The sequence below is a fragment of the Myodes glareolus genome, chromosome 7 (assembly GCF_982192425.1).
Source record: "Myodes glareolus chromosome 7, mMyoGla1.1, whole genome shotgun sequence".
Classification (NCBI taxonomy): Eukaryota; Metazoa; Chordata; class Mammalia; order Rodentia; family Cricetidae; genus Myodes; species Myodes glareolus.
The window spans coordinates 7,323,354-7,336,083 of record NC_142032.1 but is presented as its reverse complement, the minus strand read 5'-3'; the positions used below and the strand labels follow the sequence as shown (position 1 = coordinate 7,336,083).

The following is a 12,730-nucleotide window of genomic DNA, read 5'->3' as shown; positions in this document are numbered from 1 at the left end:
TTTGTTAAAACAATAAAAGAGATTATAATTAGGACATGCCTGTTGCTTTCACTACAGACTTTACTCTAAGGTCATCTCCGTTTCCTTTGCTGATTTTTCTGCTTCAGAATCACACCTAGAATATTGCATTCCACACATGCTATATGCCTTCACAGCCTTCTCTGGCTCACACCAAAGCCTCAAAATTTTTGTGATGATTTTCTTGATTTTGAAGTGCAATGGTCAGGTATTTTATATGATGGCCTATATCTGGATTCTAGGATTTTTTTTTTACCTGCACAGACTTGAGTTATTAATTTTGGAGAATACAGTAGAATTGAAAGGCCCCTTCTTATGTTGCATCAGGCACATATTGAACATTTCATTCCCCTGGAATTTTCACTGTGAACCTTATTTTCTCCTTCCTATATTTGACTTTCTAGGAAGTGAGGTCCGAATTTTGTCAATACTCAATGTTGAAGAATCATTTAACCTTCACTTTCTGGGTAGAGGAATAACATGCATATATTATTTTGAATTTTCCAAAGAAGATATACCGTAATTTACATTAATATAATTAATGTTTGCTTGCTTTCGTGTGTTGAGTTACAATCTAGTACTAGGTCATTTCTTTTATTTCTCAACATTTGCAGCTTTATCGACGTATCTCTCTGGTTGTGTCCTGTGTCCCTTTGACAAACTCCTGTTCTTTGCTCTCTGTCACTGTGGTTCTAGGAATGCGGAATTGTCTCTGCCCATCTCTAGAGTCAGCCATTTCTCCAGTGAACTTTGTTCTTCTTATTGGAAAATATGGTTAGAATCTAAGATCTGCATGTGTGCTTTCATATGAGGACATCACTTCCAGGAGGCTCTCCCAAAAACAGAGCTAAGGAGGTCTGTATGTACATGAACCAGTGCATAATTCAGGTTGACAATGGTGTCTACCTCTGTGCATATTTTTATATTATCCATATTTATACCCATCTCTCTATATATATTTATACCACTTACAGTTATATCTATATCATCCATTATATATCAAGCTATCTATCAGTGCACACTCAGCTGCTGGGCCATCTCTCCAGGCCCTGGGCAAGGATTTCAGAATCAGCTTATTGACTTCTAAAAGAAAAAAAAAAACCCTGGAATTCCACTAACAAAGAACCAGGAAATACCACTGAGATTCAGATTAAGATAGCTATGAGAGTTAATATTTTATTTTTTCTCTTATTTCTCTTTGGATCACTGGTGTTTTCTTTTTTTCTGCTTCTCTCACCGTTCTTTCAAGATAATTTATTAATGGGCAAACTTAGTTCATAAATTTAGATCTTTATTCTTTTCTAACATCGTAAGCTCTACCCTAAGTATTTGTTTAACAACATCCCACAAACTTTTTATGTGTTGCAATTTATTTTCCTGTAGTTAAAAGATTTTTTTAAAAAATCTCTTTTGATTTCTTTTTATTTGGGTGGGGCTTAAAAGCTTTCATGAGTATTTGAAGAAATTTTTACCAGAGATCTTTATATTGCTGGTCTCTTATTGATGCCGTGTGCAGGGATGGGCTGCTTTCCGTGCCTGTAGTGTCCTTACTGTCTAAGAAGCTCCAATACTTATTTTTTTTTCCTGTTGAAACTCTGTAATCCATAATATGGTCTATTTTGGTAAGTGCTCTATACATACATGGCTTTAAAAAATTATAACAGTTGCTGCTGTTGGGTGGAAAATAACATAAATGTCTACAAAGTCAGTTGATTAATAGCATTGCTCAAATTTCCTATGTTTCTACTGACTTTGTCCATTCTATTTTTGAGAGAAAAATATTGGGTAGCATCTCTCTATTGAGCTACATATTTGAAAATTGAGAATCTGTCTACTAGGAAGAAAGAAGAGCTATGTGGTTCTCTCAGGTTAATTTACTAGTGTGGTAGGCAACAACTTTAGGGGAAGGGAATAGGATGTGGTCACTAGTTTGGATCTCACTGGGTCTGGATGCTGATAAAGAGGAAGCTGTCTCTGTGTAGCATCTTTGCTGAGGATGCCTGATTCATAAACACTAAGTGAGCAGTGACCATCTGAAATAATGGCAGAGATGTAACCTTTTATTCTCTTTTCAGATGGAGTGTTTCAGCGACTCAGCTGGATGCAAATGATTCTTTAGAAAAACGAAAGAGCAGGAGCCACACCAAGGCATTGGCTTTCTCTTCTCAGAAACACTAGTTTGCATTTTCCCTCGATTTTAATGATTTTTTTCATTCCTGTCTATTCTAAAGCATCAGTTTGAATGTGATGAGGAACACTATCCCTCCAGGCAACCCAAGGAAACTCCCACGAGGTGGGGGACAATGAAGCAGGCAGATACTAGGCTTCAGGTACTTCGAGGAAGGTAGGAAAGATATTTACTGATGCAGCCCATTTAAAGGAAAGATTTGCTTATTTTTGGATAACGTGTATTTATAATTCTTATAAATTCAGCCTAAATTCAGGATGAGTAGTTTCTATGATAACTCATGTACTTGAGAGTAACTATCAACCTTGGTACCGTTGAGGCACATAGCTCTTCTGGTTTTATGACAATGCAGCCACTCAGCAATGACCCACCATCTCAACCACCCCTAAGCTTTCCTTTTAGACCCTCTGGATCCTCTGGAGGCCACAGAAGTATTCTAATGATCTGTGGGGAACAAAAATCAAATAAGCAAGCAAATGATGCTTTTGTACATTTTTCAAGGATGAAGATCTGTAATTTTCACTAGACTCTAGAAAGGATGTGTGGAGATAGGAGATCCAAAAATGCTGGAGGCTTCTTGCATGAATAAGCATTTCTCTTCAAGTTTATGGAAAATGCTTAAATTGCTCAATAAAGGTAATAAAATTTAGTTAACAAATGTAATTTAGTGAACATTTCTAATATCTATTTGAAATGTTAAAGTGGCAGAATATAAACTTGGTATTGACTGGTACAATCTTCATATTAGTATAGACTTCAATAAGCAAGCAATATGGAATATATATTTAATTAATTAAAATATTAAAATATCCAAACTCTTCCAAACATTCAATTTTTCGCTTACAAGAACAAGTGACATGAAAGAAAATTATTACTGATTAGTGGAAGCAGCTCTCTGAATTTCAGTAGGTCAGAGATTTGTGTTTTGGTTTCTCCTGCTCAGAGCTATGGATAGAAAGATGAAGCATCAAGTGGTCCAGAGTCGTCGAAGATAACTTGTTTCTAAGGAGACAAACTGAGTTGGTGTTAATTAGAAAGAGAGTAAGAGAAAGGAAAAGGAAAGTCTCTAGTTAATTCACATAGAATGAGAAAGCAAGACTTTGCTCCCTGAACGGCAGCTGAACAAGGCTTCACAGCAAGAATCTACCTGTAGCTCTTTAGCTCATAGCTCATGGGTTCTTCATTGGCTCCTTAGAGGAAGGGAAGGTTTCAGTAGAGGAACGGCTTATTTTCTTAGGACTCCATATGCAGAATGAAACCATGAGCTTGGTAGGAGCGGTGAATAGATGGTTATCAAAAGGGTTATGAAAAGGTGGAGGGAGAAGAGGATATGTTGATGAGGTTGGTGGTAGTCTATGGGTACAAAATTATGCTTTGGTAGGGTAGATAGATTCTGGAGTTCTGCTGCACAGGAGGAGGCCTAGAGTCAATAGAACTGTATTATATATTTCAAAATAGCAAGAAGAAAGAATTGTTTCAACTTTTCACCATGGACGTATTTGAGGTGATGATCTATAAATTAGCATAGTTTGATTATCATTCAGTATATGAGTGTATCAAAATGTATTATTATTTGCCCTAGTTATGTATAATTATTGTGTCATTTGAAAAACTTCAGAAAAATTTTGAGTTCAAGTCAAACAATTGGAAAAAGTGCAATGCCAAGAAAGGCACCAGCTTCATGATTCTCTCTCCACAGGAGCACTGCTTCTGGAGCACTCACTCCGTGTCTGACACCAAGGCATACCATGCTCCTTCACCCCCCCAATTGTTGACTGGGTTTTTTTTGTCCTGCCCAGTTCCTGCAGTCGTTAAGTCCCAAAGAAATAACACAGAGGTCTACATTAATTATAAGCCGATTGGCCTAGTATCTCGGGCTTCTTATTAACACTTATAACTTATATTTCTCATAATTCTCATCTGTGTTAGCCATATGGCCGGGTACCATACCTTTTTCAGCGAGGCAGTTCTATCTTTCTTGCTCTGTGTCTGGCTTCTTCTCTGTCTGGGCGGGGACTGCAGACTTGTAAAAGGAAGGGCGGGCTGCGTTCCCCCCTGGATCCCAGCTAGCTTACCCCCGAAATAATTACATAGAAACTGTATTCTTTTAAACACTGCTTGACCCATTATCTGTAGCCTCTTATTGGCTAACTCTCACATCTTGATTAACCCATTTCTATTAATGTGTATTCACCACGAGGTGGTGCCTTACCAGGAAGGATCTTAACCTGAGTCCATCTTGGAGAGGAGAGCTATAGAGTCTGCCTGCCTCTGCTTTCTTTCTCCCACAATTCTGTTCTGTCTACTCCACCCACCTAAGGGCTGGTCTATCTAAAAGGCCAAGGCAGTTTCTTTATTAACCAATGAAAGAAAGACACAGACAGATGACCCTCCTCCATCACAGACTGACTTTTTCTCTTTCCAGAATTATCCTGTTCTCAATGTCCCGCCAATACTTCCTACCTGGTTGCCCCACCTATACTTCCTGCTTGGCTACTGGCCAATCAGTGTTTTATTAAAATACAATTGACAGGGTGCAGATCATTGTCCTACAGCACCCAATGGGGGAGTAAAGCAAGGTCATTTTCTCATGGGGAACAGTGAGTGTTACCTATACCTTTCCTAACCTGAGAACCCTGAAAATGTGCAGCTGAAAATCAACCTCAACCCTCGGTACCCCTGCAGATGCACACACAGAACACAAACACTGTATTAGTTCATCTTTCTTTCTCAAAATACATGTAATGAGAGAATCCCTAGAAACCACTAAGTGAGGCCACTTTGCCCAGCGTACTCCTTCTGGCTGACAGGATTGGGGCTGATTCTGTCCTGTGGTCTTTGGATACAGGGTTTCCATAATCATAATGTGGCACCTCATGACTGTGAACACTCATTGCCATGTGTTCACGGCACTGTCTGCTACTCAAATTCCCTTTCACTGTGTGCAGATTGTTATAAGCTGCTGTGTGGGTGCTGGGAACTCTACCCAAATCTTCCGTTGAAACAGCAGAGGTTCCTAAACTTGGAGCCATCTCTTTGATACCTTTTTTTTTTATCAGCATGAATTTAAACATCGTTGGTATTTTTTGACCTATTGTAGTTACAGTTCCCCTCACAATGTAACTTCCCATCTGAATGGTCGGCTTTATGAATTGTTTTCCACATGTGCCTGCTGATCTTTGTAGAGTAACTGCATGGCTTGATAAAGTGCCGTAGCTTTCCCTTGAACATTTCCTCTTAAGTATGCGGAGGGCTCAGTATTTCCAGGCCTTCCTATGGTTTTTCATTGCACACAGTTAAGAACTACATTCTATTTAATTGGTTTGTAAAATCAAATCCGTGATGACTCCATGAGTTCTCTAAGCCCAGCTCCATTTTCTTGTGTGATTGACGACTCTCTTTCTCCTATACAGAGAAGCCTGGTTCTTAAGGCTGCCATCGTTACTTCTCTCAAGGCTGTGACAAAACACAAGACAGACACACCTTCTGGGGAAGAAAACGGCTCCCTGGGGAAACCATAATCCCGGCAGTGAAGATATGACACAGCTTTTAGAGTTGAAGTGCATGGCTGGACTCTTCACATTCTGACAGGCTGGGAAGCAGAGTGGAGACTGATACTCATCTCATGTTCTCTTTTCCTTTTTTTTTTTTTTTTAATTCAGTCTGAGTCCCCAGTCCAGTCAGTGGTTCCACCCATGTTTGGGGTATACCTTCACTCTTTAGTCAATCCTCTAGAATAGCCTTCACTGAACCATCCAGGAGTATGTCTTCTATGGGATCCTAAATTCATCCAAGATAACAATAGAGATTAGCCACCACACCTGTGAGAATAGAATGAACCTATTGGACAACTCTGGTTAAGTTTTATCTTAATATCACACACAATAAACTTATGATAAAAAGATAGGAACATGATTTCAACACTGTGGTTACCATAAATGGTTTAGGATTTTTAGTTTCGCCATTTCATTTCTTTATGTCCTTGGAGCTTATCCCACTAGAGAGAGCCCTACAGGGACGTCTGAGTTTGTTTGTATAAGGGAACTATGGTAGAAGGAAGCTGTAGACCTCCCCCGAACAGGTCTGTCACACATCGCCTGTTTTGAGCCTCTGCTTTGAAGTAGAAATAAACAAGAAAGTCTCACACTTCATCTCTGGCTATTTTGTGTGTGTGCCTGAGAAACTCCATTTTAGTGGCATGGTTCTCTCTGCTTTGAGCTGCAGCCTTCAGTGCACAACCCATGAAACTGAGAAATCCTATCTTGCATCAAAGAGAAAGGGAACATTCTATTTTCATCCTTATCCAGTCCTGATTAAATCTGGAATTTAGAAAAAAAAATGAAAAAATCACTTATTCTTCAAATAAGTTTGTAACTCACAAATATGGTAGCTACTATTATGCCTCCAGTCTAGTCTCAGCTTCTGGAATCAGATCCTAGAAACTTACACAGCCATTAAGTGTTCAGGAAGCTCCAGGCTAAGGTTGGTGCTACCGCTATGTCTTGTCTTATCTCATTGTAAACTATCTCTGCTCGCAATGTGAATTTCCTAAGCTCAAAAGCAGGGCACAGCTATTGGTCATTGGAGAACTCATGGAAGTAGTTCTGTTGGATCAGAACTACCCACTCACACAGAAAAGAACTGTGTGCTTTGGAGACACCATCAGATCTCTGGATCAGGTTCCTGGGTTCTGCAACCGTATATTCAACTCTCCATGGCCCAGTATCTGTCACTCTTCTGGCACGGCATGGCATAGCATGGCATGGCATGGCATGACCATGACAGAACTTGAAAAGCCACATGTCCCAAAACTCAACATCTCTGCAGATCCAAGAAAAAACACTGAGCCCCTTTGGGCCATGACATCTAGTAGCTAAAATGCACAATAGGAATCAGAGAAAGGAAGGAAATGAATGCAGAGTTTTAAGTGTGGCTGACCCTTTTCTACAGTAGGGCCAGACCCTTCCACATGTGCATGCAGTGTACCTGGATAACTGAGGGGATTCTATTGGATTGCTCCAGTCCAGTTTTTCACCAGTTCCTGGATGGCTGCTGAGATGACGCCCAACTTTCACAGTGTTAGAATCGAAGGAAAGCACCAGACTTGCTGCCTTCTTGTTTATCTCCTCTGCCTGTGCCTGCATCTCACTCTGTCTTAGCCAAGGAACCCACGTGCTTCCTCAGCTGCTGAGGGATCGAGTCCTGACTCTACAGCTTTGTGTCTGAGACTTCCCTATGCCAACTCTCTGTGAGCTGTTGATAGGTACCCGGCCACACAACCAGATTGTAAGTCTGCCTCCCAGACATGACCTCCATGTAATACTTTTTTGCCAACAAGCCCTGACTTTGTCCATGGTGCTTCAGGATACAGTGGCATTCTCAACATTTTCTTGATCACCCAATCCAGGGTCATGCAGAATTCCTTGGAGGCACAGCACAGACCGTCTTTTCTATGCCCATTCACTCCATAAGACTCCCCGTGCACTCGTGTGTCTTGTTAGCATTTCATGCCTGCAGTGTGTCGTGTTTAATATTTGCATGTGTATGCTTTGATCTCAAGGTGACTTATCAACTCTCATGAGTCAATATGGCTGTATATCCTTTGTCTTTGAAAGAAGAATCTCTGCAATTAATCCTCTGTCTTTATATAACCATTTACAAATAAAAGAGAAATCCTTGACAACTCTGTGTTCATTGTACGGGAGAATATTAAGTGAAAGTTTTCTGTTGTTTGGGAGTTTCCAGTAGTATAAACAGCAAAGTTCTACAGTCTCAAGTGCTCAGATGAAACAAATTATTTTGGAAGGAAATGTCCCCTGGGGCTTTAATAGCTCTGTTCCTACATTCAATACCTTAACATCTCATTCTCTTCTATGTGTGTTTTGTAAATATGACCATTGGGTTTAAGATGATGGGTGAGAAAAGAGGGGGTAAACAACTGTGGTAAACTGGCATCATTTCACCCTTCAGTGCAAATGGTGAGGGTTGCGATTGCTTCCAAAATCACACCAAGTAACACAGAAACTGCGCTCTAAGTGGGTGGTTCTTGTGAGAACTGGGAGCCAGGCACGGCATTTTTTTGGAAGGAGGGCCACTTAGCTCACAGAGGAAGTAAAGTCATTGGCCTGCCGCTTATTGAGTAGTGGAGCTGTAGATGGAAACAAATAAGGATTGGATCAACAGTGGAGCAAGTGACAGGGATAAGCATATGTGAGCATCATCTAAGTCCAGTGAACAGGTGTGGTTCCTGGTACTGAGCCATCTTGTTGCTACCTCCTACACCGTGGTGACACCTAACATAAAAGATTATATAGGAAATCATAGAGGGGTTGTGAGGATATCAGCCTGGGGCAGATTTCCTCCGTGCAGAAAGTGGACATATGCAGTGCCCCAGAGAGCTTAACGTGTGGTTCCCACGGGGCAGAGCAGAGGTGGAAATCTTGCTGTCTGAGGGCAGCAGGAGTCCAAGCAGGCAACACCAGCTTCATCTAAAGGAATACATCGAGAAAAGGAGTGCGCAAGGGGGAAGGAGGAGGGAGACTGAAGAGACAAACCATGCTCCCTCTCCTCGCAGGCTAAGGTCTGAACTGTGGAAGTGGAAGATGTATCATGGTCTTCAATTAGAAACTCACTTCTAAACGAATATGTAAGTTGGGAGTGGCGAGCTAGAATCCATCTTCAAGGCATGCACAGGGGACAAAGGCTAACTGGAGAGAGCATGGCTCAGTCTGTCAATTGCAAATAAACTTTCAGTTCAGTGTGTTCGACCAACACACAACCCTGGCAAGATTGATTCCATCAGGATGCAGAAGCCTTTAGTCTTCTCTCCTTCCCGCCCTCTTTTCTCAGGAACTCTGGGACTGGAGTTATACTAAAGGAGCTGATGGAGTGCGAGTTGCCTGGCGCTCCCTCGATACAGAAGGTTGTGAGTGAGAATGAGTCTTCAAGGTCATGGCTTTCATACATTTTGCTCCAAAATGCAATATTTATAATTTGGTTCCAAAACTCCACAGAAAATATTTAAAAGACACAAACAGTAAATGGGGAAGGAGCTAGATACATATAGTTTGGTTCAAAGACTTCAAGTGTTTTTCATTATTTTTATAAAGAAAATATATTGTAGTTTGGAGTATTTCAAGCCCAGTGCCCTAACTGTCCTCCGGACCCTATGTGCATTTCTACATGCTCATGAAGCTGCCCTCACTTTCAACAGTCTCCACGAAGAGTGATAATTCCATGTGCCAGGCTCTGTGTCAAACTGGGTACAGAGAAAAGTGCAGTTGTGGGTTGATTTTGTGATTCTTCTCTTTGTGGGGTTTTCAAAGTGTTACAGGCGACTCAGGGACACAAGATAATGACAATATTTCATGCTACTCAGAAATTCCATTCCCTGCCCTGGAAACTTTGGTGTACAAAACACACTGCCACTTATCCAAATATAGATTTTATTCCAAGGAGGTTGTATAAAAAATTCAACCTTATATATGTAAATATTATATATTGAGTCCATAAATGAAAATGGACCCTTTAAAATTATTTTTACCTGGAAAAAATGTTCTGCCTAAGTTGAAGGGAAGGAGGGAGCAGAAATATGCTCAGGTGATCCAGATGGCCCTGGCTTCCTGTTTGACTAATGTTCCCCTAAGTGGTTTTATGGGAAGGGATAAATTGACATTTCTACACATTACTTAATATCAGCAGGGGTGCAGACAATTGATCCTTAACACATTTGTCATGGACTGGAGATTCTCGAAGCTTAGGTTGCTGCGATTTCACCCAAGTTTCCTCAGTCTTCTCCAAACCCTGCAAGTGCCTGCAGTGGAACTCTTTGGTTAGTGATAATGGAATTTTCCCATGCTACTTAGAATTTATGGCATGTAAAACTGCAGAGTGAGAGAGAGCCTATCGATTTAGCGTCTATGGGAGAAGCCTTCTGCTCAGGTGAGCAACAACCAGTCTTGGGAAGGACTGACTTAAATGAAAAGAACACTAAGGTCCCCTAGCCACATATTTGAGCTCTAAAGAAAATGTGCTGAGAACGAAACTGCCTCCACTGGGAGCCAGACATATTGATTCATCCACTGGCACTAAAGAGAAAATGGAGAAAAAAAGAACATGCCATTTTCCTTCTTTGGAAAATGGGTTTTTACCTGACCAAAGGGTAAACAGCAGGAGGCTTAGACTTCAGAAAAATGTAGTCAATTTTCCATCACTGTTTTGAGTTCCCTCATTTCTCCCATCTCTTTGCTTCTCTCTCTCATTCCTTTCATGGTGTGAGTTCATCTTCACTTATGTGTGATGCAGATGTGCATGTCTGTGTGTGTGAAGCCAGTGGTTAACAGAGAGGTTGATTATCTTCCTCTGTCATACTCTAGAGTGTGTGTGTGTGTGTGTGTGTGTGTGTGTGTGTGTGTGTGTGTGTGTGTGTGTTAAGGTCTCTCAATGAGTTGAGAGTTTGAGGCTTCAGCTGGGTTAGCTAGCCAGAGTCCCAGGAATTCTTTGTCTCTGAATCCTGGGCTCTGGGCTTACCGGTGCTTGCCACTGTACCTGGATTTTCATGTGAGTCTGAGGGTCAGACTCAAATATTCATGCTTAAATAACAAGTACTTTCCTGACTGAGCTACTTTTTCTCATTATTTCTTTCATGTAAATTTAGAAAATGTCCGTTGTCTACCTCTTCAGACTTTTCTCTACCCCTGTTTATCTCTAGTTTGGCTACGTTGACTCCTTGCTTGCTTCTGGGCTTCTGATTTCACTATTTCTTCCACTTGATAACCATTCTTCGCTTCTTATCTTAATCCTTTATGCTTCTGCTCAGCAAGCGCCCATTCTCACCAATTTGCCTTTGGACTGGGCTGGATGTTCTTCTTCTAGCCTCTGTCATCTTGTTACAGCAAATTAGGTGATTATGTGTTTTGGAGTTCACCTTCTTGTCAAGACTGGAGCATGCTAGACCTGACCCTACACCTTCAGTCAAGCTGTACATTCTAAACTCAAGATCTGTTCAATTTATAGTTGCTAAGTGGAATATAAATGATGATATGAGTAAGGAAGTGCATGTAATTTAGGAGGCGGCTTCCTTGGTGCTGTCCTGATGACAGCACCTGATTTATTCAGTTTCCCAAAATACCTGCCAGTCTGCTGTCTTTTATACTATTCATCACACAATCAGCTAAGCGTCTGTCACACTGGGGATGTTCAATGTTGTTTAGAAGTGATGGCCTAGTCAAACCTCATTGCACTCCCCTAAATTGATGGGGCGACCAGCCTCCCTGTCTCTCATTGCCACATATAATAATCTTCCATAAATATCATGTTATCACTCCAGTAGAAACTTAGAAAACTTTATGGCCCCTCTCTATTAGCTGATACAAGCCTTATGGCAGTTGGGTTTTCTTATAGTTGGAACTCAGGTGTTCTTACCAGTCCCATGCTATCCTAAGTCTCTTTGCACCACTCAGGGATTTCTAGAACCAAGAACAGAGATTTATTATGAGGATTTTTATGATAATCACTATGAAGACTAATATCAACTAATTGTAAGTATTGAATAGTCCCATGATCTGCTGTCTGCCATCTGGATGACCAGCAGACACAATGATGTCACCCCTTTTGTGTCTGAGCCCTGGGGGCGGGGGTGAAGAACTATGAATTTCACCAAAGTCAAGGACTCAAGAAAAGGAGATGCTAAGATTAAGGATGCAGGTAGGAAGCAGAGGTTGGGTTTCTTTCCTCTGCCTCTTGTTCTCCCGAGTCAGCTGATGCCACTGCTCCTCTCATCTGGAAAAGCAAACAGGAAGACTGTTTAATTGGGGCTGTGGCCACACGGTACCTGGTCAACCTGATGCCATAAATTCATCAACACACCCTCCTTTTCCCAAACATACTCCCTGGACTGCAGTCACACACGTGAATCACTTTTCCTTGCCAGATTGGTCCATTCTTTTGCTCTACCCAGAGAATTCCAACTCTTCTTCAAGACGCAGGACATCTTCTAAGAAACATATGCTGACTTCTTCAGGAAGCAACAGATTCATCTTTATGTGGTGGTAACCATTTGTCTTGTGTGCCCCCATCTCACTGGGGAGGTGATGGTGATTTTAGGGGATAAGGGAACAGGATAAGAAGCAATGTGTTTGTTTGTTCTACCTCTTGCCACAAATGGTCTGTGATAGGTCTTCAGTCTGTGCACATTGAATCACAAAGCCTCAGCAAACACCAGGTTAGAAAGAGTCCTGCCATTTCTTGTCTCATCCTTACCTGAGAAGTGTCAGGTGTTTCAAATGGGTAAGAAGGCAAGTCTCTCAAGCAGTTGAACCTATCTTACAAGAGTGCTTTGGAGACACTTGATGGAGACTCACTCAGTTTCTTGCCTTGTCTTTCTGTCACTTTGAACAATCTGAAACCATCTCCTGTGTTTTATTGCTTGCATAACTGCTATCAACTTTGTTCCAAAACAGACACAGAAGAACGGGATGGAAAGGGGGGAAAGAAAGGAGAGGGGGAGTAGGTAGAAGTGTAAAT

General features: G+C 41.2%; 1 protein-coding gene across 3 annotated transcripts in view; it reads left to right on the top strand.

Moving 5' to 3' along the window:
• Nucleotides 1-12,730, top strand: part of LOC146893683 (uncharacterized) — a 221,163-nt gene that overhangs the window by 185,444 nt on the left and 22,989 nt on the right. For 2 of the 3 annotated variants that reach the window (XM_087907804.1, XM_085694098.2), the window contains one exon: nt 5,620-6,352. The exons of the other annotated variant lie outside the window; for it this stretch is intronic. In XM_087907804.1, coding sequence (XP_087763930.1) covers nt 5,620-5,727 — 108 coding nt within the window. In that variant the 3' untranslated portion in view covers nt 5,728-6,352. Of the gene's footprint in view, nt 1-5,619; nt 6,353-12,730 lie in introns of those variants that run through there. 3 annotated transcript variants of the gene reach the window in all.